This window comes from Scatophagus argus, chromosome 13 (genome assembly GCF_020382885.2).
Source record: "Scatophagus argus isolate fScaArg1 chromosome 13, fScaArg1.pri, whole genome shotgun sequence".
Classification (NCBI taxonomy): Eukaryota; Metazoa; Chordata; class Actinopteri; family Scatophagidae; genus Scatophagus; species Scatophagus argus.
Genome location: NC_058505.1, coordinates 201,950 through 229,618, shown reverse-complemented (window position 1 = coordinate 229,618; position 27,669 = coordinate 201,950). Strand labels below are relative to the sequence as shown.

At 46.4% G+C, this 27,669-nt stretch overlaps 2 protein-coding genes across 6 annotated transcripts; one reads left to right on the top strand and one right to left on the bottom strand.

Annotated features, from left to right (window-relative positions):
* Positions 1–1,141: 1,141 nt before the first annotated feature.
* On the bottom strand, positions 1,142–4,895 carry tmub1 (transmembrane and ubiquitin-like domain containing 1). Its single transcript, XM_046409541.1, has 3 exons — positions 4,759–4,895; positions 2,841–3,376; positions 1,142–1,857 (listed from the first exon to the last, which is right to left on the bottom strand). The coding sequence occupies exons 2-3, from the start codon at positions 3,332–3,334 to the stop codon at positions 1,506–1,508; spliced, it is 846 nt and encodes a 281-aa protein (XP_046265497.1). The 5' UTR covers positions 3,335–3,376; positions 4,759–4,895; the 3' UTR covers positions 1,142–1,505.
* Positions 4,886–27,669, top strand: asap1a (ArfGAP with SH3 domain, ankyrin repeat and PH domain 1a). 5 transcript variants are annotated; one of them, XM_046409514.1, is made up of 29 exons: positions 4,886–5,016; positions 6,247–6,566; positions 8,404–8,476; positions 8,591–8,721; positions 8,822–8,896; positions 9,118–9,167; positions 9,811–9,940; positions 13,092–13,177; positions 13,256–13,331; positions 13,435–13,521; positions 14,262–14,365; positions 14,456–14,525; positions 17,168–17,255; positions 17,420–17,468; positions 17,596–17,762; positions 18,445–18,578; positions 18,662–18,753; positions 18,868–19,054; positions 20,713–20,798; positions 21,005–21,120; positions 21,333–21,400; positions 21,725–21,832; positions 21,945–22,182; positions 23,490–23,675; positions 23,762–23,828; positions 23,944–23,996; positions 26,153–26,643; positions 26,744–26,866; positions 27,532–27,669. In XM_046409514.1, exons 2-29 carry the CDS (start codon positions 6,441–6,443, stop codon positions 27,604–27,606), a joined length of 3,336 nt encoding a protein of 1,111 aa, XP_046265470.1. In that variant the 5' UTR covers positions 4,886–5,016; positions 6,247–6,440; the 3' UTR covers positions 27,607–27,669. The 5 variants fall into 5 exon arrangements, with proteins under 5 accessions (XP_046265470.1, XP_046265469.1, XP_046265467.1 ...); XM_046409513.1 differs by having other exon boundaries at positions 4,888–5,016; positions 6,244–6,566; XM_046409511.1 differs by having other exon boundaries at positions 4,938–5,071; positions 6,244–6,566.

Here is a 27,669-nt window from a genome sequence, read left to right as displayed (position 1 = left end):
CTTTGATTTCTTGCAGTAAATTAAGTGATCTGATGATGGATCAATTAATTTTCAGATACAAGACAAAAAAAGTTCTGGGATCTACAACAAGCTGAAGCAAACTTTTTCAAGGTAAAATTTGTTCTGTTAGGACTGCATGGCTTCACACTCACTAAACACCAGCTGTCAACAGTCTAATTGATTTGTTTAAATCCTTATTGGTGCGTACAGAACTGGGTCACATCAGACTAACGTTTGAGCTTTTCTGTCTTTTTGCTTCCATATCTTATTTTCCCATTAACTGAATAGTTTGCGCTGCTCAGCGGCGGCATCACGTGTTGAATCGAGATGTTGAAATATAATTGGTAAAACGTACTTGCAGTACTCAGAGTACTGCAGTAAAGTGTCCCGTTGTCCTGTCCTGTCTGACCTCAGATCAGCTGACTTTGACTCCTGCGGGAGTTTCCTGTTGGAGCTCATTTTGACTGCAGCTGATGATTCTTTTCACTCTGATTTATCTGCTGATTATTTTCTCCATAAACAGATGATTTTTATACAGTCAACAGTAAAAACCTCCCTATTATTAAAATAAAATTCAATAATTCAAAGGAACAGCAGCACATCCTCACGTTTGTGAACCTGGAACCATCAAATGTTTGTACAGAAAAATGAAGAATCGTAATCCTGAATGCAGATCAATAATTCTGATTAGTCGACTAACAGCTTCAGTCGTGCTTCTATAAACAGTTTAGTTGGTAACAAAACAGCAGATTTTAGAAACGTCATATGTTTCTGTGTAAAACTGTTTATATAAAAAGCAGCCAGTGACTGAAGCAGTCTTATGAATGTACCAGAGTAAAAGTGCAGTATTTCCCTGTGAGGTGGAGTAGAAGCAGGAAGTGACAGGAAGAGTAAAGACGTGTTCGGCCACGTTTCCGTCATGCCGTCCCTCCATGTTCTTTATGTGCAACTTCAAATAATGTTCACGTCCATCCATATCGCTACGGATTCTGGATGACCTGCAGAGCGACGCCTGCCCCTCAGACTCTCGGGAGGTCCACGTTCCCTTTGTGGACTTACGGGTTGTGGATTTGGACGGACATCCCAAGAACCTCCTGAAGTACACTTCTCCAATTCTTCACAGACAAAGAACCACAACAAGATAAATAAATGATTTAATAGAATTTCTTTCTCTTCAAAACTTGTAATTTAATATACACTTTCCTCTCCTGTTCAGACAGACAAAAGGGTCCGGTCTACAGTCTAGTGCTGGTCTGACATGGACCCCCTTTAGGAGCAGAACAAACAAGCGAAACCACAAAGTAAAAGAGGCACAATGATGAGAAACCTACAGAGAAACTGTGATCTAAAAATAAAAATTAAAGTCCTCATTAACACTCAGTCTCTCCATGGCAACAGAAAAACAGACATTAACTATCAGCATCTGTTTCATCCTGCAGATTCAAGTCCCAGCTGACTCAGAGGTCAGACATCACAGACAGAGGCAGCAGCCAATCAGAGAGCAGCTAGCGGCGGTAGACTCCAAAGGCCACCAAGCTGAGGAAGATGGTGACTCCGACCAGGGAGGCCGTGGCCGGGGCGGTGAAGAACTGCCGGTACTGGATCTGACAGTACCACAGCACGGACAGCATGAGGACCAGCAGGGGGACCATCAGGCTGCCCACATTCAGAGCCACTTGCACTTGGTCGGCAGGCCGGGGGCCCCCTGCAGACCCCCGGCTGGCATGCTGGGAGATGTGACAGTGCAGGACGCAGTTATGGACCAGGTTCAGAGAGGCCAGAGTCTGAGCGTCATCCTGCAGCAGCTGACCCTGATAGATTAGCCGCACCTGCTGCTCCTGACCCGCAAAGTAGGTCCTAAAAGGGAAGAGGTACAAGGTCAGAACCAGTCCTCAGAGTCTGGACATTAAATGAACCAGAGGCAGGATTACAAATCCAAGACCAAAACAGACCTCATCAGCTTTATGGATTCTTCTGCTTGTTGTAAAGTTGATGGCAGCAACACATTTCAAACTAGTCGGGACAACAACAAACTGGCAACATTGTGTACTGGTCATAAACACCAGTCTGGACCAGTCCACAGGTAAACTGGTTTAGTGGTAACACGAGAGGATCCTGACTGGGTGCGACAGGACGGGCTGAATTCTGCATTGTGAGAAAAACTGTGGCCAAACATCCAACAGTTTCTCAACACACAACTGAAAGGAACTTAGGATTTCACAATCTAATCCATAATATCATTCAAAGCTCCAGAGAAATCTGTGCATGTAAGAGGCAAGCTGAAAACCAGCACTGAAGGACCTTGGACCCCTCAGCAGCACTGCATTAAAAAAACCACACGGTGCATAAGAGATGTTAGGACACGGGCTCAGGAACACCTCAGAACCCTGCTGCCTCTACTATACACAGTGAGTCATATGAACAAGTTCTCGAAACGCCGCTGACTTCTCTGAGCTCATGTGAACCCGACTGATGCACCTTAAAACATTCTGCCGCTGAAGTCTGGACACTTTTCACATCAGTCCAGCAGTGTGACGTACAGAGAGCTGCTGTCCGTCTGTCCTGTTTTACACACACACACACTAACATTACTGCTGTTACTTGTAGTATTTTTTTATTTTATTTAAGGCAGTGAGTTTTTATGACTTTTGCTCCTTAAAAATGTTTGTTTTTTTTCCCTCTGAATACAAATGGTTCTCACTGATGTTGTCCCTACAGGCTGAGTCTAAGGTTTGTTCCTTCTGTTGTGGTACAAGTTACTGTGACTCATATCAGCGAGTTTATCCTGAGGTAGCAGTAGTAATGCAGTAGTGCTGTAGCAGTATGTAGTACTCTGTTACCGTTTGATATATCCGACGGTGTCCTGCGGTTTGACCTGAGCTGTTCTCTCCGTGTCGTTCAGAAACTTCAGTCTGACCACCATGTTCCTCTGAGAGGATGGAGACTCTGCTGCTCCTCCTTCTCCTTCTCCTCCCCTGCTCCTCACACCATCTCCACCTCCTGCTTCTCCCCTCCCGCCCCCCTCCCCTCCTCCTTTCTCCTCTTGGGTGGAGGTGTGGGTAGGCAGAGCGTCTGTCTGAGAACTGTCACTCACAGAGCCCAAGTGGTGGGAGGAGGAGGGTGATGAAGAGCTGGTGTTGGTGGAAGAGGTGGGTGTGTCTTGGTGAGTGGGGCTGCTCCTCAGTGAGGGGGCGGGGCCTGCTGTGGAGGCGAACAGGTGCTCTGGTGGCTCGGAGGTGCGGGTGGAGATCCAGGCAAGCAGCAGTACGAGGAGGAGCAGCAGAGAGCCGAACAGCAGCGTCACCTCGTCTCCGACGCCTTCGATCAGAGCCATCGCCCTCGGCAACGCCTGCTGAGGTCAACACAGGTTGCACACCTGCACAGAGGGGGTGGGATCAGACATTTCAGAGCTTTACATGAAGCTCATATATGAGCTGAAATTGTGATGATGGTGATGTCTTCATCAGTCAGCTGACCAACCACTTCCTGTAAACCTTCTTCATTACAGGATTTGACCCACTGTGACTTCAGTTATACTAATTCATTCATGATCAGCATCGTTCAACCTGTGAATAATAAATCCAGGTTCAGCAGAGCATTGTGGGTAGTCAGGTCTGTGTTATCTGCACACACATTTACATTGCTACAGAAACTACAAATGACCTGATTAATGGGTGATCAAAGAATTTGATTTTTTCCCCCAACATAAATGATTATTGATAACAATTCAGTTCAATTCAGTTGACTTGTATGGCGCCAGTTCACAACAAAAGTTATCTCATGACACTTTCCAGTTAGAGCAGCTCGAGACCTAACTCTTTAATTAAACTGTAACACAGAAACCCAACATTCCCCCTTCAGCAAGCACTTGGCCACAGTGGAGAGGAAACACTGACTTTCAGAGGGCAGAAACCTCAGAGCAGACCCCGGATCAAGATGGACGTCCATCTGCCTGGACCGGATGAATGAGAATGAAGAAAGCGGTTTAAAATCTTGTCACCACCGAGTGACTGAACACTTGTGTTGAAACCTGTTGAATTTTTCTCTTCTCTCCTGAGGAATTAATCCTCTTTTAACTGATTCCATCATTGATCCCGATCAGATGTGATTGAATGCTGCTCCTCAGCTTCGACACGCTGACACTCACTGATTGTAGAAGATAAACGTGATCCAATAAAATGCGACGCTAAAGTCTGTAGCATTGCTGACTGTCTCATATTAACTGGCTGTTTCAGACGTTTGAAGATATGTTATACTTCTCTGGCTGACTGATCGACAGATTAATAAATAAATAAAGTGATCGCTATCCGTAGCGGATAAACATAAAACTAACTTTGTTTTTTTATGTAATGAGACGTGTATATTTCTTCAGTGTCTGTTTCAGGTCAAACATGTCTGGTGGTAAAGCCGTATCAGGAGCTTCTGGACCCTCTGCAGCCTAACTGACGAACGGCAACATTACAGTTTAAAGGACGAGCAGGCGTGGCTGCAGCTCACCTGACCGAGCTGAAGGTTAATTAGCTGACCAGCGGTCAGTCGGTACCTTAAACCACTCCACTTTGAAAACATGACAGACACAAGCTGCCGATTATCAACTCTATTCAGATTAATACTGTGCTAAAACTCTGAGCTAACTGCTAACAGCATTTACACTCACAGTCGGACAGAAAGTCAGCTAAGTTACATGCTAATTGCAGTTAGCGTCAGTTATTATCATTTCATTAATGAAGCTGCAAACGGCGTCAATTCCAAACTTACTTTTTAGCTTAGAAACGTCATATCAGAGAGCGTTAGCCTGCAGGCTAATGTTCTGACTGCACTTCCGACACTTCCTGCTTCTCCTCCTTCTTCTTCTGTGGTTCCGACGGAAGTGACGTAGCAGTGGCGCTTTGCTGTTCTTTATTTTGGCAGACGGAGTTCAGTGCTTTGCCGCATCTCGCTGCTGTAGTATGATCATTGCCCTCTGAGACCTGCTGGACTGTACGGGTTCCTCTGAGACATCAGCTGCGATATGAGGTCCTCCCACCTCCACTTCAGTCCTGTGATCATAAACTGGTTCATCCTTGTCCAGGTTCTCTCTCAGTGCTTTTCCAGCTCCCGACCTTCATCCTCAGACTGCAGACAAGCTACGGCTTCATTGTTTGTTTTTAGCTGGAAAAGAAATCTCTCAAACTCAAAAACCACATCACAGTTAGCCTCCACCTGCTCTTCTTCTTCTTCCTTGTCGGTTTAAACAGCTATGTGTGTTATTACTTATTGTTTATTTGAATTATTATATTGAAGCTACCGCGAAAGCAACAGTTTGGAATAGTTCTTGTGATAATTTAAATTTCTATTTCTTTCTAATTCTATTAACGAGCAGTTTTAAAGTGTTTGTCAGCTGACATTAATGAGCCTGCGGTGTCACGCATGCGCACTTCACTTTTAGTTGCTTGCCAGCTGATCCCGAGACAGTGTCAAGTTACACAGAATTTGACTTTCTTTCTTTCAAAATAAAAGGCTAAAGTTAAGGAATGTTGTGTGAAGGGGAATCAGCAAAAAGACAAATTTAATAATAGTCAAATATTAACCTAAAATAGACAATAATCACAACAACAACATTATATCAGTGCAGAACCTTGTGGGACTCCTCATTTATTTATGTAAATAATAAGATGAACATATTGAACGAATGATTTATTGTCCATAGTTTCCCTTCCTCTTAAGTAACCAAATAATCTTTTTAAATAAATAAGTTATAGTTTTCTTCAATTTCCTTGTTCAATAAAATCATTTAATTTTAATACATAACCTATAACCCATTTTCTCCTTGTAAACTTGTATATGTAATTCATAATAATGTATAATACAGCAAATTATAGAAATCTGAATGGGAACAGATCTAAGTGCGAGCAAAAAGTAATTAATTATGTTTATTGTTTTTATTATATTATAGAATGATGTTTGGACTTCACATTTTTATTTTGATCACTTCAAGTTATATTTTAGACTCTTGTATTGCTACATTTAAGTAAATAAATTTGATCTAACGAAATGCCTTACATTATGTCTAGAATGTATTCTTTCATTACTTTCTCAGAAGCGTTTTGTTTTTTCGGTTTTTTTTTTTGTTTGTTTGTTTGTTTTTTTGACCCGGAGTTTCCTGTGCTGAACATCCAGTACTGCTATACGGGACTACTTTGTAGACTTTTATTGTGAAAGTCCGCACCAGAGTCACGTGGTTTTCTGTGTGTGACTTGACAGCAGGTCAGAGGAGGAGAGAAAAGAATGAATCACCAGGAGGAGACAGACTGATGAGAGACCATTAGAGGACATCTGATCTGATCTGAGGCCAGCTGCTTTTAAACATCTGCACACACCGCAGGTCCCTGAACGCACCGCGGGTCACCTCCGCCCAGACTCCCACTTCTCGCTGCTTTTCTGGCTCTCTGGTGTGAACGATGACGGATCACATCTCAGTATGCGAGTTCCTGTCGGAGACCACCGAGGACTACAACTCCCCCACCACGTCCAGTTTCACCACCCGGCTTCAGAGCTGCAGAAACACCGTCAGCATCCTGGAGGAGGTAGGCTGTCTGTCCACCTGTCTGTCTGTCTGTCCGCCGGTCTGTCTGCCTGTCGGGGCACTTAACCCTCAACCTGACCTCCCATCTTTGTCTCCCGGCCTGTTAGATGCTATTCCCTCCAGTGACCACAACGATAGAGAGAACAATTTGGTGAGCTCGGTTTACTATCTGTGGTCATTTGTCGAATGTCATGGTATGGTATAATTATGTATGAAAATTCAGAGTATCATGTAAATATAAAAAATAAAAAACCCCTCTGACGTTCCGCTCACATATAAGCGATATTTTAAGGTGATAATTGGATTTCAGCGCTCTCACTGCCGCCCTCTGCAGGGCCTTTAGCAGCGCGGGTCTGCGGGGCAGACAGACGAGCTGATAGTGAAAGTTGACATGTCCCTGAAGTGCGCGCTGCCTGATGTACCCCGACTGGAACATCTATCACAGACACAAACACAATGTTGTTGTTGTGTTTTGTTTTGCTAATTGTCAGTAAAAGTTAGATGTGCGAGAATTTTGAATGGAGTTTGGCTGAAAGGGAGGACGTCACCTTGAAGGCTCCATCGGCCGCTGCAGTCTGTCCTGCAGGAACGCTCTGAACGTCACCGTCTGTAGCTTTATGTGGGCCGTCTGTCTGCAGGACTGTCGGTGATGTTCAGTTGATTTATAGGAAATGTTGTTATGAAATTTAAATCTTTAAAAAGGCCTTGATTTTCAACTTAGGCACTAGGAACGTTTTTATATTAAATCTTAAAATATAAGCAGTTAGAATTTGTAATATTTCACATGCACGACGAAATTAAGCATTTAAACTTTAATTCATGTGATCATTAAGGGCTTTTCAAATTACGGCAGGGCTTTGTTTTGTTTTTTTCACATTAAAGGGCGGGGGGTTAGGGTTAGGTGTTCACTGACATCACAGTCAGACGGTGAAGAAAATCATGATGATGGCAAGAGTGACACCACATGGTCGCCTTGACAATCTACATCCTCTGTCCAGGTTTCCACGGCAACAGATGAAACAATGGGAGGATGATCAGGGTGAATCACTGAGACCATGTTCGGTGGTTGTGTACAGGTTGCAACATGATTAAATAAGACAGAAGACATTTAAATCTCCAGCATGAGGACATCGGGGTCGCGCTGGGCCCTGTAACATGAATCAGTTGACTTACTGTAGCGTAATGACAAACATCCAGACTCAAGATTACAGAGAACATCTTTATGTGACCAAATGTTTCAATCAGAGAAAAGTGTTGATATGAAGTCACATCATCATCATTTCTGTTTGTTTCAGCCTGTTAGCGGCTCTACAGATGCTAACATCAGACTGAAACAGCTCACCAGCTGTTCAGATGTTCACGTTCCCCTCACGATGAACACTCACCAAGTGGTGATCCTCTGACTGTTCGTCTCGTGCCACCGTCAGGCCAACATCTTAAAGTAATCAACACCTTGGTTTCTGACCAAGCACGAGCAGAACTGCTGACATTCGCATCAGCCTCAGCTGCATTTTGTGTTTACTGATGATTAGCTCATGTCAGCATGCTAACGTGCTAAAGTGAGACGGTGAACACGGAGAACATTGTAGGTGATAAACATCCTGCTGAGCCTCACAGACCTCTGAGCATGACTGCAGTCTAAACCAGGGACAGACCGGCACCAGACAGGGATCCCAATGACAGGACGGGGGCGATTATTTTTAGGTGACAGGATGTACAGAGATGTTTCTTCAGCTCTGAGGACGAGGCTGATTTCTCCTGTGGACGTTGTCTTGTTTCATCAGCGAGATGATGAACAGAACCTGTCTGTCTCTCCGCCCCTCCGTCTCTGTCTTCAGGCTCTGGATCAGGACCGCGCAGCTCTCCAGAAAGTGAAGAAGTCAGTTAAATCCATCTACAGTTCAGGACAAGGTACAGCTCAGATCCTGCAACATTCAGACAGTTCATACACACATTTTTGAACCTGCTGACTGTGTTGTTGCTGCTGATGCTGATGTCTTTGTTTTTGTGGCGGCGGTGGAGCAGAGCATGCTGGGAACCAGGAGAGCTTCAGTCAAGCTCTGGAGAGACTGGGAGGAAACAACTCAGAGCTAGGAGCGGCCTTCGTTAAGTTCTCCTGCCTCGTTAAAGAACTCGCTGCTCTGCTCAAGAACCTGGTCAGTCAGCCGTCAAACCTGCAAACAATCAATCAGTGAAAACATCAGTCGATACGCTCGGCTGCAGAGAAACTGAAATATTTCTCTGTGTGGTCTCCAGCTGCAGAGTTTGAGTCATAACGTCGTCTTCACTCTGGACTCGCTGTTAAAGGGAGATCTGAAAGGAGTTAAAGGGGTGAGAGTCTTCATCTGTAATTCTTCCATCATTTACATTTTAAAAAATCTTTTAAATTTTATTCTTTTAGCTCATTTGGTGACTCAGCTTTTCCGTTTGTTTCAGTCCAGTTTTCATTCTCCAGCTCTCTCATGGTATTAACTTAATTAGCCTGTTAGAGCCTGAAAACATCAGAATAAACTTTGGTTTGTTGGTTCTGTTTGTTTCGTTTTCTGTTTCAGGATCTGAAGAAGCCTTTCGATAAAGCCTGGAAGGACTATGAGACCAAGTTGTGAGTCGGTTTGGCAGCTTTGATACGATATAAAATCAACATCTTCTTGAGTTATAAATGACTTGTAAACAGCTGTAAGGTCGGGTCAGCCTGCTGATTGTTGGGTTAGTTTAAAGATCAGACCCCAAAATGCAGACAAAGACACAAGGGATGACGTGAACATGAGAAACTTCAATGAATTTTAAAGAAGCAGAAGAAGTGAAACTAAAGGCAACAAAGAAAAATCCAGAGGAGGCAGAGAAAACCAGATGAACTGGCAGAGCAGACACAAGTCAGTGTAAAGCTGATCAAGACACAAGAGGACAAAACTACAAAATAAAACAGGAAACTCACTTAATTGAACCTTCAAACCACAACTTTGATCATCTGCTCTTTGATTGGCTGAGGGTAAAATTCAAAGGTAGAGGATGGTGTTACCCGTTAGGACATTAAAAAACAACCTGATTCCTCTGATCGCTGAGCAGATTTCATGATTTCAGATTCAGGTTTAAAACTGATAACTGGAAACTCACTGAGTTGTTTTCCGCTGCAGAACTTCAATGTCATTCAGTCTCAGATGAACTTAGCGTTGACAGAACCGGAGGACATGACGACCGGGTGTGGATCTAAAGTTTCCATCTCAGCTTGTGTTTGTATTTCTCAGCACAAAGATCGAGAAGGAGAAAAGAGAAAACGCCAAACAACACGGGATGATCCGGACCGAAATCACCGGAGCTGAGATCGCTGAAGAGATGGAGAAAGAGAGGAGGCTGTTCCAGCTGCAGACGTGTGAGGTACCACAGAGTCCCCCTACAGGCTGAAATCCATCCATCCATCCATCCATTTTTTTCCGCTTTATCCGGGACTGGGGCGCAGGGGCAGCAGCTTGAGCAGGGATGCCCAGACTTCCGAGATCTCGTTCTTTAAGTCATGACTCAAAGTTCATGACCATAGGTGAGGGTAAGAACGTAGACTGACTGGTAAATCGACATCCTCGCCTTTCGGCTCAGCTCCACGACAGACCGATACATCGACCGCATTACTGCTGTCGCTGCACTGATCCATCTTTCAATCTCACACTCCCATCTTTCCTCACTCGTGAACAAGACACTGAGATGCTTGAACTCCTCCACTCCTCCACTCGCTTCACACTCAGCTGCATACCTCGAAGAAGCCAATAGGACAACATCAGTTGTTTTTTGCTTTTCTGCAAAAAGCAGAGATGAAATCCTGTGGTTCCCAAACCAGACACCCTCTGTCCCCTGGCTGCGCCTAGAAATCCTGTCCATAAAAATGATGAACAGGACTGGTGACAAAGGGCAGCCCTGCCAGAGGCCAACATGCACTGGGAACAGGTCTGACTTACTGCCAGCGATGCGAACCACACTCCTGCTCTGGGAGTACAGAGACCGCATGGCCCTTAGCAAAGAACCCTGGACCCCATACCATACCTCTCGCAGAATGCCGTGGAGAACACGGTTTGAAAGACTTCTCCAGGTCCACAAAACACATGTGGACAGGTTGGGCAAACTCCCATGAATCCTCAAGCACCCTACGGAGGTTCTAGAGCTGGTCCAGTGTTCCAAGACCTGGGCGAAAACCGCATTGTTCCTCCTGAATCCGAGGTTTCACTATCGTTGAAGTCTCCTCTTCAGTACCCTGGAATAGACTTTCCCGGGGAGGCTGAGAAGTGTGATCCCTCTGTAGTTGAAGCACACCCTCCCCCTTCTTAAAAAGAGGGACCACTACCCCGGTCTGTCAGTCCGGGGGCACTCTCCCCGACTCCCACGCGATGCTGCAGAGGCGTGTCAACCAAGACAGCCTCACAACATCCAGAGACTTAAGGTACCCAGGATGGATCTCATCCTCCCCAGTGCTCTGCCACTGAGGAACTTCCCAGCTACCTCAGTGACTTCAGCTTGGGTGATGAATGGATCAGCCTCTGAGTCCCCAACCTCTACATCCTTGACGGAAGGCATGTCAGCAGGATTGAGGAGATCCTCAAAGTACTCCTTCCACCATCCGTCAATGTCCCGAGTCAAATTCAGCAGCTACCCACTTCTACTGTAAACAGTATTAGTAGGGCACTTGCTTACCCCTCCTGAGGGACCAGACAGTGTGCCAGAATTTCCTCAAGGCCGACTATAGCCCTCCTCCATGGCCTCTCTGAAGTTTTTGCTTCCACAACTGCTCGGGCTGCAGCATGTTAGGCCTTCCAATACCTGTCAGCTGCCTCGGGAGTCCCACCAGTCAACCAGGCTCAACAGGACTCCTTCTTCAGCTTGACAGCATCCCTTACTTCTGGTGTCCACCACTGGGTTGGGGGGTTGCCACCGCAACAGGCACGAGAGACCTTACGACCACAGCTCAGAACAGCAGCCTCCACAATGGAGGTGGAGAACATGGTCTACTCGGACTCAATGTCCCCAGCCTCCCTCAGGATCTGGTCAAAGTTCTCCCAGAGGTCTGAGTTGAAGACCCCTCTGACAGAGGGTTCCGCCAGACATTCCCTCGGACCCTCACAGTACATTTGGGTCTGCCAAGTCTGTCCTGCTTCCTCCTCTCCCAGTGGATCCAACCCATTACCAGGTGGTGATCGGTTGACAGCTCAGCCCCTCTCTTCACCCGAGTGACCAAGACATACGGCCGAAGGTCAGATGACACCACCACAAAGTCGATCATTGACCTCCGGCCTATTGTGTCTTGTGGCCCATTGTGTTTGTTATGGACAAACTGTGACTAGCACAGATGTCCAACAACAAAACACTGATCAGGTTCAGACCGGGGAGGTCGTTCCTCCCAGTCACACCCCTCCAGGTGTCACTGTCGTCGTCCACGTGGGCATTGAATTCCCAGTAGGAGCACCTTCCAGCACCCCTCCCAAGGACTCCAAGAAAGCCGAGAACTCTGCACTGCTTTTTGGCCCATAGGCCAAGACAACAGTGAGAGACCTAGCCCCTACCTGAAGGCGCAGGGAAACGGCCCTCTTGTTTACTGGGGAGAACTCCAACACATGGCGGCTGAGCTGAGAAGTTATAAGCAAGCCCACACCAGCTCGCTGCCTCACACCATGGGCGACTCCAGAATAGAAGAGAGTCCAACTTCTCTCAAGGAGTTGAGTTCCAGAGCCCAGGCTGTGTGTGGGGCCCTACCGCTCAACCTCCTGCACTAGCTCAGGCTCACCCCCCCACCCCAAGTGAGGTGATATTTCATGCACCCATAGCCAGAGTTTTTGTCCAGGGTTTGGGTTGCCGGGGCCCCTGCCTGCAGCTGTCACCCAAAACACATTGCACTGACCCTTTCTGAACCCTCCTGTGGGTGGGTGGCCTATGGGAGGGTGGGGCCCACGTTGTCTATTCGGGCTGTGCCTGGCCGGGTCCCATGGGCAGAGACCCGGCCACCAGGCGTTCGCCTGTGAGCCCCAACCCCAGGCCTGGCTCCAGGGTGGGGCTCTGGTAGTGCTGATCCGGGCGACGTACACAACCTGTTTGCCCTGGGAGACCCTACCTGGGGCATTAAGCCCCTAATAACATAGCTCCTAGGGTCATTCGTGTACTCAAACCCCTAAACCAGGTTAAGGTGATGGTTCAAGGAGGGGACTGGTCAGCATGACCACTAGCATGAATCTGAGACATGACTTGTTTTAAAGGATTAATTGTGACTTGGGGGTGTCACATATGACTTGAGAGTTGTCTTGATGAGGTGTTTTTCTCAAATAACTAAGAATTGATTTTTATGTCTTGGGCTTGATGTGGACCTTGTCTCATGAAATCTGAACTGAGACTTTTCTCAATTAACTTGAGACTTGATTCATTTTACTGGAGACTTAACACAGTTGACTTGGACTTGACCTCTTCTTCAGAAGACTGACAGCTGAAGGTTTGACTGACAGCTGAAGGGTTTGACTGAAGGTTTGAGTGACAGTTGTGTGTCTGTGTCCAACAGTATCTGATCAAAGTCAATGAGATTAAAACCAAGAAGGGAGTGGACCTGCTGCAGAACCTCATCAAGTATTACCATGCTCAGTGCAAGTAAGAACTGTGTCATGTGCTTTTTTTGATATCATATTTTAGTTTGCAAACTCACTGAACTTCCTGAACTTCCTGCAGTTTTTTTCAGGATGGTTTGAAAACAGCCGACAAACTGAAGCAGTACATTGAGAAACTGGCTGCTGACCTGTTCAGTGTAAGATGCTTTGCTTATGTTCTGTTGTAAGTAATCAGTACGACGCCCGCTGATGCTCAGGTGAGGTGACAGGTGAGGTGACAGGTGTAACGTGTCTCCACAGATCAAACAGAGTCAGGATGAGGAAAAGAAGCAGCTGACGGCTCTCAGAGATCTCATCAAGAGCTCCTTACAGCTGGACCAGAGGGAGGTACAACACCTGGGAGGGTGTGGGCGGGGCTGACAGAGTGAGGCGGGGCCTACCTGGGTGGGACAAGCTGCTTTTCCTGATTCTACTCAGGAAACTCTTTTTACCCGTCAGCAGGGCTGCTGTTGCTGTGGATACGAAGCCAATCAGAGGTGTGAATCAGAGTGCTAGTGGATTCAGAGCATGAGTTCATCCAAAACTGATCCAGGATCAGAGCTGCAGTTTCCTCAGTGAAATCTTTAGTCCACCCCTACTGTGAAGCTTTGTGATTGGTTGCCTGTTAACAAAATGCACCCTGAGAGTCGTAGTTGACTTCTGTCCTGCCGTTTTTGACTTTAGTGAATCTGAAGTGTTACTGCAGAAACCTGAACCAACTTAACACCTTTGCAGAGCTGATTGGCTGTGATCAAACAGGGGAGGGTCAGGGGGTGTGGTCTAATGTGTCACAACATTTTAAAAATGACCACCTCACTCATCACTCCTTTGACTTCTGTCTCTGTCTCTCTCTCTTGCCGTCTCTGAATGAAGTCCAGGAGAGTAAGTCTAAAACTCCCAAATGATTTCTCATCATCTTCAGTTCACAGCCACATCTTCATCTTATCACCATGGAAACACTGAAACATACGATCTGTGTTATCCAGAACATGTCGGTGTTTAAAAAGTTCTGCGCTGCTGTACTGTTAACACACAGCGTGTCTGTGTGTTTGTGTGTGTGTGTGTGTGTCTGTATGTGTGTGTGTCAGGACTCTCAGAGTAAACAGAGTAGTGGTTACAGTATGCATCAGCTGCAGGGAAACAAGGAGTTTGGCTGTGAGAAGAAAGGATACCTGCTGAAAAAGAGCGATGGGTACGACTGTCTCTCTGTTCTATTCACCTGTGCAGGTGTCAACAGGTGGATGATACTGTGTTTTTCAACTTGTTTCTTTCTCTCCATCAGGCTGAGGAAGGTCTGGCAGCGGAGGAAGTGTTCAGTGAAGAGCGGCATCCTCACAATTTCCCATGCTACAGTAAGTCCTACATCTCCCATCATGCACTGGACCAGTCAGCAGAAGTTTAAGAAGGCTGATGAAAGCAGACACAAAATAACAAGATAAGATGAACTTTAAAAATATAGAGATACTAACATTTTACAAGTAAACAGTACAATATACAGCTCTATACAAGTCCTCCTAAGGGAGGAAATGAGGACTAGACTGTTGAGCTGTACAGTCTGACAGCAGTGGGAATGAAGGAGCTGCTGTAGCTCCTTCCTACACTGAGGGTGTAGCAGTCTGCCGCTGCACTGATGTCGTCACCATGAGAGCTGTAAAGTGTCTCCCAGTCTGTAGTTTGGAAACAGTCTCTCAGTCTCTCACTGGCCTCATCAGTCCACACTTTGACAGACTTCTTCTGTGCAGGCTCTCTTCTCACCCTGGGTGTGTATTCAGGGACCAGATGAACGAGACAGTGATCAGAGCGTCCCAGCGGGGGGAGGGGGGCGGAGGTGTATGCGTCTTTGACATTAGCATACAAAAGGTCCAGCGTCTTGTTGTCCCTGGTGTGGCACTTCACATACTGTGTGAATGTGGGGAGAGTGGAAGATAGAGAGGCTCTATTGAAGTCTCCACTGATAAGCAGGAGGGACTGTGGGTGCTGTGTCTGCATCCTGGTCACTGCACTGTGGAGCAACTCACAGGCGGCTGCTGCATCGGCCGAGGGAGGGATGTACACATTAAACACAATAACGTGCGAAAACTCCCTTGGGATGTAATAAGGCCGAATGCCAACAGCAAGTAACTCGATGTCTTTAGTGCAGACCCACGTTGCACCATCTCTCATTAATAAACACCGCCAGCCCCCGCCTTACCACAGTCCTCCACTCTCCGGTCAGCACGCACCAGTTTAAAACCATCCAGGGAAACCACAGAGTCCGGTATCAGTCCATTCAGCCAGGTCTCAGTGAAACACATAAGGCTGCACTCCCTCTGCAGCCGGATCAGGGCTGTAAGCTCGTCAGTCTTATTGGAGAGGGAACGGACATTTCCCATAATAACGGAGGGTATATATGGTCTGTACCTCCGTTTCCTCTCCTGGATCTTTCGTCCCACTCTGCAGCCTCTCCTTCTCCTCCGTATTTCTGCAGGAATCTCTGGTTTCTCCGCGTAGAGAAGAGCAGGACCTCATAGAGCTAACAGCTGATCCCTGGTGTAAACAATAGAGCCATGGCTGAAGCTGAAGGGGTTCCCCAGTGAAGTGCCAAAAAGGTCAAAAAACAGCAAAAAGCAAAAAACAAAACTTATAAAAGTGGTGTCCCTGTGTGCACATTTGCAACAAAACAGGTAAAACACGCCAAAAAACAGTAGAAAAAACTAAAAAGAAGAGAAGAGGGGGCAGAGCTGCCACAACTTGCTGCTGCTCCTGCAGCACCATCTTGGAATTTACAATGTCAGAATGATTAAGAGTTTGACCCTCCAGAATGAAGAAGAACATTTGAATCATCATGTTGTCCTGAGACCAGAATTCATAGCGTTGCTGTCTGTTTTGAGCTTTTCTTTGGTCAAAATTGTAATTTATGAAAACAAATAGGGGCAGTCGTGGATCAGCGGTTAGGGTGTCGGACCCGTAACCGGTGGATCGCTGGTTCGATTCCCCGTACCGGTGTCCATGGCTGAGGTACCCTTGAGCAAGGTACCTAACCCCCACTGCTCCCCGGGCGCTGCACGCGGTCGCCCACTGCCCCGGGTTTGCTGTGTGTGTGTGTGTGCACGTCACTTGGGTGGGTTAAATGCAGAGCACAAATTTCGTTGGAGTGAGTTCCCTCCAATGACAAAATATGTCACATTAATTAATCTTAATCTTAGATTTACTTTTTAAAATGAACATGATATTATTTTTATTTATAACAGGTTTTCTGTTACTCTGTGACATCACATCAGGTGAATATAAACAATACCTGCTGTAAACGTTAGATCAGATCAGATATTCACCTTTAAGTCGCCTGGTCTCATACTAATGATCTCAAACCGCATAAATGGTAAGAAGGTTTCAGGCTGAAGCTTTGAGTCCATCATGGAATCTCAAGGTGACGTCTGAAGTTTAATGAGCAGACAGGAAGGAACTGAGCCGAGTACAGGAAGCTCTCTGTCCGCTGAGTGGTTTTAATGGAGGCTGTTAGCGCTGAGTCACATGATGAAATATTCAGCAGCTGTTTGGGTGTCAGATGACAGGAAATCATTTGCCTGCACTTTTTACCAGCAGCACTTTGAAGTTATAGGTGGAGTCCACGCTGATGATTTTTCATGTTTCATTCAATACAAACTCTGTTTGAATTCATCAGTTTTTATATTGATTTAGTTGTTTTTATTTTGGTCTGTTGTGTACAGACATCAGCTTCCCGTCTGTCTGTTCCTCCTGTGGTGTGTGCTGTACATATCATGAATGAAGTTGACTTCAGAAAATCAGTGTGCAGAGGCAGAATCATCACAGTCAGTGTCAGTTTTATTTTCTGATCAGACAGCACCTGTGTGTTCAAGGATAATCTGATATTAGAGTTGGCAGCTGTGATGTGTAACAGAAAGTAACTACGATTTGTTGTTAATGTAATCAAACATGAAAAGTCTGAATCTGCGGTTAGATAATCTGTGTGTGTGTGTGTGTGTCTGTCTGTCAGTCTAACAGACAGCCAGTCAGACTGAACCTGCTCACCTGTCAGGTAAAACCCAGCGCAGAGGACAAGAAATGCTTTGACCTCATCTCTCGTAAGTCTGCCTGATGTTTGAGGCTGATGCCAGCTTTGATATTTGAGATTTTTCTGATCAGGACCCTTTAATGTGTTTGTTAAAGAACTTTTTCTCTGGTGGACAATAAGAGCTGGCAGAGATTTGACCTGTTTGCTTCTTCTTCTTCTGTTGTTTTCCTGCAGATAATCGAACGTACCACTTCCAGGCTGAAGACGAGTCAGAGTTTGTCAGGTTGCAAATCTGTCACTTCCTATTTAACCTGCACATAGTCATGAGCTCTCCATCTAACCAGACACTGAGCCTGTGACACGCTGTGCGTGTGTGTGTGTGTGCGTGTGTGTGTGTGCATATGCTACAGCTGGGTGTCTGTGCTGACCAACAGTAAGGAGGAGGCCATGAACGTGGCGTTTCAGGGCGGAGGTCAGACTTCAGGTGTGGAGGAGGAGGAGGAGCTATCCAAGAGCATCATAGATGAGGTGTTGCGGTTGCCAGGCAACAACACCTGCTGCGACTGTGGAGCCACAGGTGTGTTTGTGTATGTGTGTGTCTGAGACTATGTGTGAGTGTGAGTGTGTGTGTGTTCTCATAGCTCCATCTGCACAGACTCATAAAAGAAAAAGTACTAATACCACACTGTGAATATTTAAACAAGTCCTGCAGGAGAAGTACTCATGTTGCAGTACAGTGTGTTCCTGTAGCATCTGCTGTGTCAGTGGTTGATCTTCCTGCTGGATGTTCTCATCTCATCTGAGCTCCTTTCTGCTGGCTGCTTTAATCTCTAGCAGAACATCAGATTCTATCAGACCCTCATGAGTATGGAGTCCGTCTGTCCTGGCAGATCCAGGACCTCCAAACAGGTTTCCGAGCTCACACAAACAGCCTGTTTTCAGCTCAATCAGGATTTTTAAAGAGCTGTTTCAGCTGAAGGAGGAGGAGGATTTTCATCTTCATCCTTCAGTTTATCACAGACATTCAGCATCAACACATCTGGACACGAACTGAAGCTGCAGCAAAAATATTCACATCTGAGGTGGAGCGGAGAAGCAGTATAAAGTTGCATACAATTGAAATACTCAGATAAAGTACAAGCACTGCATATTTTGTTCAAGTGCAGTACTTGAGTAACTGTAGTTACTTTCCAGTGCGATTGGATGTGAATTTCATTAACACTCTGGTGATGTTGTCACTTGATAAAATGTGTTTTTAGATCCTCGCTGGCTCTCCACTAACCTGGGCATTCTGACCTGCATCGAGTGCTCAGGGATCCACAGAGAGATGGGGGTCCACGTGTCCAGAATCCAGAGTCTAGACCTGGACAAACTGGGAACATCTGAGCTGCTGGTAACCTCAGCTGTCTGTCTGTCTCTCTGCTAACCGTTGTTCACTTCTTTTTGTTTACTCTATCTCTTCCTCCTTCCTGTCAGCTTGCCAGGAATGTTGGGAACTCTAATTTCAATGGGATCCTGGAGGCCGGTCTGTCATCTGTGTCCCTGAAGCCGACGGCGTGCAGTGACATGTGAGTGTCTGCATGTGTTTGTACGCACTGCATATGAATAACGTTTCTTATATGAAGTCATTTGTGGTCAGTAGCCAGCGGGAAGTCCTGTGTTTACCTGTTAATCTGCTGCAGGTCAGCAAGGAAGGAGTTCATCAATGCCAAGTACGTCGACCACAAGTTCGCCATGCGCACTGTCGCCACGGCAACCAGAGGTCTGTACGAGGTGTACGAAGCGGTGCAGTCCAGAGACCTGCTGTCAATCATCCAGCTGTACGCAGGGGGGGTGGAGCTGCTGCAGCCCCTCCCTGAACCAGGGAAGGTTGGTTGGACATCAGACCTGTTAGTCAGTACATCCACATGGACATCAGGTCTGTCAGACAGGAGATTCCCTTTTGTTGGTCTGTCCCCAGACTTCTTCCTGAAGTACCACAGGTCTTACTTTCGGTAGTTTTTGGGGTCCTAGGGGAAACACTGGGATTACTTGACCAGGTTCTAGATGTCCAGCAGGAGGTGATGGGACTTGAGTTATCTAGTCCTAGAATTTTTTGAAGACTTTAAGGAGGTCTTAGTTTATTTCCAGAGGTCCTTGAAGCTGTTTCCCAGTTCTACAAAGGGATTCTCTGCAACTTGTTTCGGAGGTTTCAGTGGTAATGGAGAGAGCATCTGCATCAACTGAGATATTGTGAAGTTCCATCCATCCATCTTCTTCCGCTTCATCCGGGAGCGGGTTGCGGGGGCAGCAGCTTGAGCAGGGATACCCAGACTTCCCTCTCCCCAGACACTTCGTCCAGCTCTTGCGGGCAGACCCCAAGGCGTTCCCAGGCCAGCCAAGTGACATAGTCCCTCCAGCGTGTCCTGGGTCTTCCTCGGGGCCTCCTCCCGGTGGGGCATCCCTGGAACACCTCCCCAGGAAGGCGTCCAGGGGGCATCCGAAACAAATGCCCGAGCCACCTCAACTGGCTCCTGTCGATGTGGAGGAGCAGCGGCTCTACTCCGAGCTCCTCCCGGGTGACAGAGCTCCTCACCCTATCCCTAAGGGAGCGCCCCGCCTCCCTGCGAAGAAAGCTCATTTCAGCCGCTTGTATCCGAGATCTCATTCTTTCGGTCATGACCCAAAGTTCATGACCATAGGTGAGGGTAGGAACGTAGACTGACTGGTAAATTGAGACCTTTACCTTACGGCTCAGCTCCCTCTTTACCACGACGGACCGATACAACGACCGCATTACTGCTGTCGCTGAACCAATCCGCCTGTCAATCTCACGCTCCCATCTTCCCTCACTCGTGAACAAGACCCCGAGATACTTAAACTCCTCCACTTGAGGCAGGAGCTCTCCTTCAACCTGGAGGGGACAGACCACCTTTTTCCGGTCGAGAACCATGGCCTTGGATTTAGAGGTGCTGATTCTCATCCCAGCTGCTTCGCACTCAGCTGCGAACCTCCCCAGCGCACGCTGAAGGTCCTGGCTGCGCCTAGAAATCCTGTCCATAAAAATAATGAACAGGACCGGTGACAAAGGGCAGCCCTGCCGGAGGCCAACATGCACAGGGACCAGGTCCGACTTTCTGCCAGCAATGCGGACAAAACTCCTGCTCCGGGAGTACAGAGACCGCACAGCCCTTAGCAAAGGACCCCGGACCCCATACTCCCGAAGCACCTCCCACAGGATGCCACGGGGAACACGGTCGAATGCCTTCTCCAAGTCCACAAAACACATGTGGACCGGTTGGGCAAACCATGAACCCTCAAGCACCCTGCGGAGGGTATAGAGCTGGTCGAGTGTTCCACGACCAGGACGAAAACCACATTGTTCCTCTTGGATCCGAGGTTCGACTATTGGGAAGTTCTTTGAAGGAATTTCAAGTGCATGCATATCAGATATCGGATCCTGTCGCCTCGGTGAAGGTCTGAGCTCTCTGCTGTATTTGTGTCATATTGATATGATCAGTTATTTAACATGTTTTTTTTTTGTTTAGGAAGCAGGAGAGACAGCATTACATTATTGTATCTGGACAGCTGATCACTCTTCTCTCCACCTGGTCGACTTCCTGGTCCAGAACAGGTACAAAATTGTTGGTGCTCACAGCTGTGTGTGGATGTATTTCATTTTGTCTCTCAGTAGCTCCTGATCAATATGAAGGCTGATGTTATCACTGAAAATGTTTTTTCCAGCTCTGCCCTGACGATAAAGGATCAGCCGGACTCGGCTTGCCGATGCATTAGCAGTGTGTGTTAACTTGTTGTGTGTGTTGACGTGTGTGTCTGCAGTGGGAACCTGGATGGACAGACGGATGGAGGAAACACAGCTCTGCATTACTGCTGTCTCTATGACAAACCACAGTGTGTGAAAGTGCTGCTGAGAGGAAAACCTGATATCCACAAGAGTAAGAGAGTAAACTACACTCGGCTGATTAAACGAGCAGTCTGACATTTATTTAGATCCTCTAGTTCTCTCCCTCTGCTGTGTGTTCAGAACAGAGTCCGTTCCAGGACGTGGTTAGCCTGGCTTAGTACAAAGACTGGAAGCAGGAGGAAACTAGTGGCTTAGCTCCATTGTTCTGTTTTTTCAAGCTGTTTGTATTCTGTGTCTTTGCAGCCAATCACAGTGGAGAGACAGCGCTGGACATTGCCCACAGACTGAAGCACTCCCGATGTGAAGAACTGGTAGGAACCATGACTAGAACCACTCAACAACATGTCAATATGTGGTTATGGCCACAGAGAACGTTCTGATTGACTGTGATAACTTTTAGTATAAGCAAACACCTGTGACACAGGTGAAGACAATGATGTTACTTAAGGTAAGTTTCCAATTCCAAATCATTGATTAGAACTTCTTAGATTTCATCACTTACTTAAGACAGACAAGTGTTAAATTAACTCCTGCAGTAAATGCTGTAAAACAGTCTCCTGATTCCTGACGCAGAGCAACAATATTCCTTTCATTAAGATGATGGGGGAGAACATTAACAATTTTCTGTCTCCCAGTTGGTGGAGGCAGTTTCCGGCAGGTTTAACCCTCATGTTCATGTTGACTATGACTGGAACCTTAGACTGGACGAACTGGACGAGAGTGACGATGAACTGGATGACAAGGTAGCACTGAACAAACCACAGAACAATGGATCATCTAGGTTTGGTACAACCGTGTTAATGACCCCTTCTTCCTCCTCTTCCTGTACATTATGTGATCTGCTCTCACCTGCAGCCGAGCCCGGTGAAGAAGGAGCGCTCTCTCCGTCCTCAGAGTTTCTGTCCGTCCTCTAGTGTTTCCTCCCAAGAGAAACTTTCTTTACCGGCCTCCTTCATTCCTCCTTACAGGGACAAGCAGCGTCTCTCCTATGGGGCATTCGCTAACCCTGTCTACAGTACGTCCACCGACAATCCTCTGTCCCCTGGCCCTGACACCTCAGGACCTTCGCCAGCTGCCAGGAGCCAGGTTAAAGGTAAGAGGCCCCTGTGAGGAGGTGCAGAGGTTTCTCAATGTTTTATGGGCTCCAAAAGTCCTTGAATGTGCATCAGAAAATCTTGAAGGGTTACAGGGGTTTCTGAAGGTGGTCCACAAGTTCTTGAAGGAGATGAAGTCAAACGCTCTGAGGCTGGTTGCTGCTTGATCATTTCAGTTTTAATGCTCTTTTAATTTATTATTTATTATCCTATACTGGACTTTGCTGTCAGCCAGTTCAAGAGCCATGGCAGTCAGTGAGCAATATAGCCACTGTCTCCTTCTGTGGTCCTTTTATAAAGGTGAATAACTGAATAACTGGTCAAAAACTGATTTACAGTAGGGTACTGTTCTGACTTGCTGGGTCTGATGTGTGGACACCATAACATGGCTAAAAGAGCTATTGGCTAACCTCCACTCTTGAAAAATTACTGGTCCTGATTGTATTTCTAACAGTGTCACCCCCACACAAAAAAACAGTACCTCAGCTTCAGTCTGGACGTGGGCCACCAGTGCCTCCCAAAACATAACTGAACAGCCTGGCCACAGGATGGGCAGTTGGATGAATATATAGGCGATCAATTGGCTGAGTTCGTGGTCATTTGTCTTTTGGGTGATTAGTTTGTGAAGATAATGGTGATGGCCTTGAGGTTTTTCAAAGGTTCTGAGTGGAGATCTGTAGAATCTCTGCAGGGAACCTTTCTGTGAGCATTCTAGGGGAAATGCCTGGGCTACTTGAGGAGGCTTTAAGTGGACATTAGGAGTTATAAAAGGCTCTGGAGGTTTTCTCATTCCATCTGGGATGTTCTGAAAGGAAACATTCACCAAAGACATTCCAGGAGACTTTGTGGTGGTTTCGGAGGTCTGTGAGCTTATTTTCTGAGGTTATTTAAGACATTGTAGGGGTACTGTGAGGACTAGGATTGCTGTCACTTTATTGAGGGTGTTTCTGAAGGTCTAAAAGGTGTTAGCCAGAAACTCATGATGAAGTTTTAAGGTCAAGGAGAACTTAAAGATGGTCTCATAGGGGACGATAAGTGGTCCTACGGCAAATTTTTAAGTCTCAGGGGGTCCGAGACTATTCAGGGATGTTCTAAAAGTCCTTTAAGATTTCCAGTGTTGCAAGGATTCCTTGAGGATAGACTTTTGAAGGCAGCCAGGGTGTTTGAAGAGCTCTCAAGATTCTAGGGTAGGCTGACCTTTTAATTCCTTCTCACTGTCAACTGAAGAATAATTAAAGGTAATATTTGCAATATGATGTATTTTAGTAATGTGTTCATTAGCTCACTGATTGGTTTCCTCCTTCAGGTACTGCTGCTGCCCCGCCCACTTCCCTCCCCCTCACCTCTCAGATCAGTGGTGGAGGAGGAGGAAGCTGGGCTGTGGGAGGAGGAAGCTCTACCCTAAAGAAGAGACCCCCTCCCCCTCCACCTGGACACAAGCGCACAATGTCTGACCCCCCAAGTCCAGTCCTGCCGGGACCGGCAGGTAAAGGTAAGACTGTAGCAACACCACACCACACAATCCCAACCAACATCTGATGTCTGACTCCTGGTGGAAGTCTATTTGTTTTCACACAGGAAGTGGGTTAACCCCCCCACCTGGAAACAGGGCCAACAAGTTTGAGGGAATCCAGCAGCAGCAGAGGTATTTTTACAAATGAAATACTCCTGAACGGTTAAGGAAGTATAATGAATACAAGTACAGACTGTGGTGAAGATGACCTTTGACCTCTTCTGACCTTGTCCACTACCACCTCCAGTAATACCAAGTCCACACTGGGACCCAGAGTTCTGCCCAAACTACCTCAGAAAGGTGAGATGAAGCTCTCTAAGCTCTTCATATATGCCTGTTATGTTGATCACCTGTGTTTACCCCATAAGAAATTACTACAGTTTGGTGAAACAAAACCTTAGAAACCATTGGGGGAAAGGTAGAGGAGGTAGAGGAACAATTTCAGGACTTAGAAGAGAAGAAGAAGAATGGACTTTCAGGACTTCAGTTTAAAAGCGGAGATGTTTCACCTCTCATCCAAAAGGCTTCTTCTAAACTGTCCAGTTTAGTTGCCCCAATTTAAGCTCTTATGCCCCAGATGACCTGGATGACAGACATAACATCCTCATCCTCCTTGACTTGACTGCTGCCTTTGACACCATCCATCATGCCATTTTGTTAGACAGACTGCATAACTGGGTAGGCATTTCTGGTACAGCCTTAAAATGGACTCAGTCTTACTTTGAAAACAGATACTTCAGTGTGTGTGTTGATAGTCGCGTGTCCTCCTCAGGTCCTCTGCTATACAATACTATATCTGTGCCACTGCTGTCGATAAGTTTCTTGGGCCACTTCAACATAATATCAAACCCACTGCAAAAAGCTTTGGTATCTTCTTTGATCATTCCATCACCTTCGACCTTCAGGTCACTAAGCTACAGTCCTGTTTTCTTCAATTAAGAAATATCACCAAAATCAGAAATGCTTTGTCTTCAGCAGATCTCAGCCTTTTGATCCACACCTTCATTTTTTCTTGTTTAGATTACTGCAACTCCCTTTACACGTGTCTCACTCAAATGCCTTAAATCATCTATAGTTGGTTCAAAATGCAGCTGCCAGGCTTCCAACCAGAACTCATCGTTGGTCCCACATCACCCCTGCTCTTGCACCTCCACTGGCGACCTGTAAAATTTAGAATCAACTACAAAACCTCTGTGACTCTGTGAACAGTTTTAAGAAGCTTTTAAAAACCTTTGTCTCATTTTAATTGTATGTTGTTTATTGTGACTTTGTAACTCTGTGTAAAAAATAAAAAGTGCCCTATAAGTAAAGATTTACTTATTTACAACTTCCTGGAGTAACTGCTGCAGAATCAGAATCAGAATCAGCTTTATTTGCCAAGTACGTGTGACCATACAAGGAATTTGACTCTCTCTCCTGTGCACCATACAAAATACAAAATAACAAATAATAGTAATAAAAAATGATAAATAAATATATATATATACAGTACATGTAGTGCAAACAGTGGAATGATGTAGTGCAAACAGTGTGATGGTTCACACAATGGCAGGTGGTTTACGGGGAGATCAGGGAGACAGCCTGGGGGAAGAAACTGGTTTTGTGTCTGGTGGTCTTGGCATACAGAGCTCTGTAACGCCTACCAGAGGGAAGCAGATCAAACAGTTTGTGTGCAGGGTGTGAGGGGTCTGCAGTGATGCTTCCTGCCCGTTTTTTGACCCTGGACTGGTATAAGTCCTGGATGGAGGGCAGGTCGGCCCCGATGATTTTTTCTGCAGACCTGATTGTCTGTTGCAGTCTGTTTCTGTCCTGTTTGGTGGCCGATCCAAACCAGACAGTGATCCCTGGTGGGACACTTTATCTGTTGTCTGTATTTTGGGAGTTCTTGGTATATCTTGATACCTGGTCAGCTAGGTGTTGTAACGCCTCCGATACACATGCCTGAGGTGGACTGTAAACACTGACCAGGATGAACGAGGAGAACTCTCACGGTGAATAAAATGGTTTACAGTTTATGAATAAAGACCCAAGATGAGGACTGCATGATTTCCTTAACACTGTGACATCTTTACACCAACCTTCGTTGACAAAAAAGCACGTTCCACCTCCCCTCGTCTTTCCAGAGAGCTCCGAGTTGCGGTCCGCACGGAAAGCCGGAAGCTGGGCAGCTGGAGAGAACGGTGCTTGTCTTATTTTGAACTCTGCGTTGGTTTTTAACAAACAGATGCAGACAGAAAATAAACCACCAGCCTTAAGGAGGGAGGTTTATCAGTCACTGTCTGCAGTTGCCCATCAAAATGGCTTTCCTGAGAAGTGGAAATGAGACAAAAGGAGGAGGAAAATCATGTATGGTGACAGTCAGTGCTCGACTGTCACCATACATGATTTGCCTCCTCCTTCTGGATATTAATCCTGTTCAGTTCTTTCAGTCTGTTTTTTTTTCTTTTGTCTCTCAGTGGCTTTAAGGAAGATCGACATCATCCACCTCCCTTTTGTGGACAAGCCAGGCCAGCCTTCAGACCTCCTCAATAAACTGTCCTCCTCCTTCCAGCCTGACCCCCAGAAGTCTCCTCCTTTCATTGACGCCTCCCCCAAACCCCCCCTCACCCCGGTAGACTCCTCTCAAAAATCCCCAACAGCTGAGAAACCACAGCTGTCCGAACTTCCCCCCAAACCTCTCCTGTCTGACCTACCTCCAAAACCTCTCCTCAGAGACCTTCCACCAAAACCTCAGACTGCAGACCCCCCACCCAAACTGCCACTCAGCAACAGGCCAGGCCCCACCCCTCTTGCTATGGAGACACAGGGATCCAAGATGGTGGCGGCAGAGAGCCAGTCTTCTGTCCAGCAGGTGGAGCCGTCACTTCAATCAGCAATTAAAGATGTTGATAAATCACCGCTTGGCGTGGTGGAAATGCCCGTCCCTCTGCCACGCAAAATCGACTCTGTGAGGATCCTTCAGATAATAATATGTTTTCACAAAATCAAAGTTTAAAGACCCAGAAAAGAAAATGGACTCTTTTGCTCGTTTTGTGTCTGTTCTCTAGGTGAAGAATAAAACCCGGCGAGTGAAAACCATCTACGACTGTCAGGCCGATAACGACGATGAACTGACCTTTGCAGAGGGAGAAGTCATCATTGTCACTGGAGAGGAAGATCAGGAGTGGTGGGTAAGTAACACTAAGCCTCATCGTCAGCTTCATCACTGTTGTAAAGAAAGCGACGTGAACTTACTGAACATCCTGATTCTTGACTAGAACATATGGTGCAGGAAAAAGAAATTTAAGTGAGCTGCTAGATGGATGCAATGAGCACCTTCTGACCACATCCGCTGACAACCACCTACGCAATGGAGGCTTTGAACATGGACCACTCAGACCACTGTGTGTCCCTGTTCAAAATGAGTGGAAGATCTCATGGATGTTCCCAGTTCACCCTCACTAGACATTTGGGTTTCCTAGGTCTTTGGCCAAGACATACAGCCGCAGTTCTTATGATCGACAGTTAAGTCAATCAGTCTTTGGCCGATGTGTTCTTGTACCAATTATACTTACTGTATATACCACCTTATGCTCAAACATGGTGTTTGTCACAGCCAATCCATGAGTAGTGCAGAAGTCCAAAGACAGAGCAGGGATCAGTTTGTCCATTGGGATCATTTTGTCTTGGAGGACCATATCAGGGGCTATTGGTTTTGACAGCATAGCTCCTGGGAGCACAGGGATGCAAACCTGTCCATCTTGTTAAAGTGGCTATTTGTGGAGGTAACAACAGCTAATTAATATAATCCTGATTAATTTGAGTGATGTTTGGACTACCTTGTGTTTTTTCTCAGATTGGACACATCGAAGGACAACCAGAAAGGAAAGGCGTATTCCCCATGTCCTTTGTTCACAGCCTCTGTGACTGATGGCCACAGAGAAACGTGTGAGGCTCCAGCACCCACCTGCCAAGGTCGTACAGACAGTGGGTG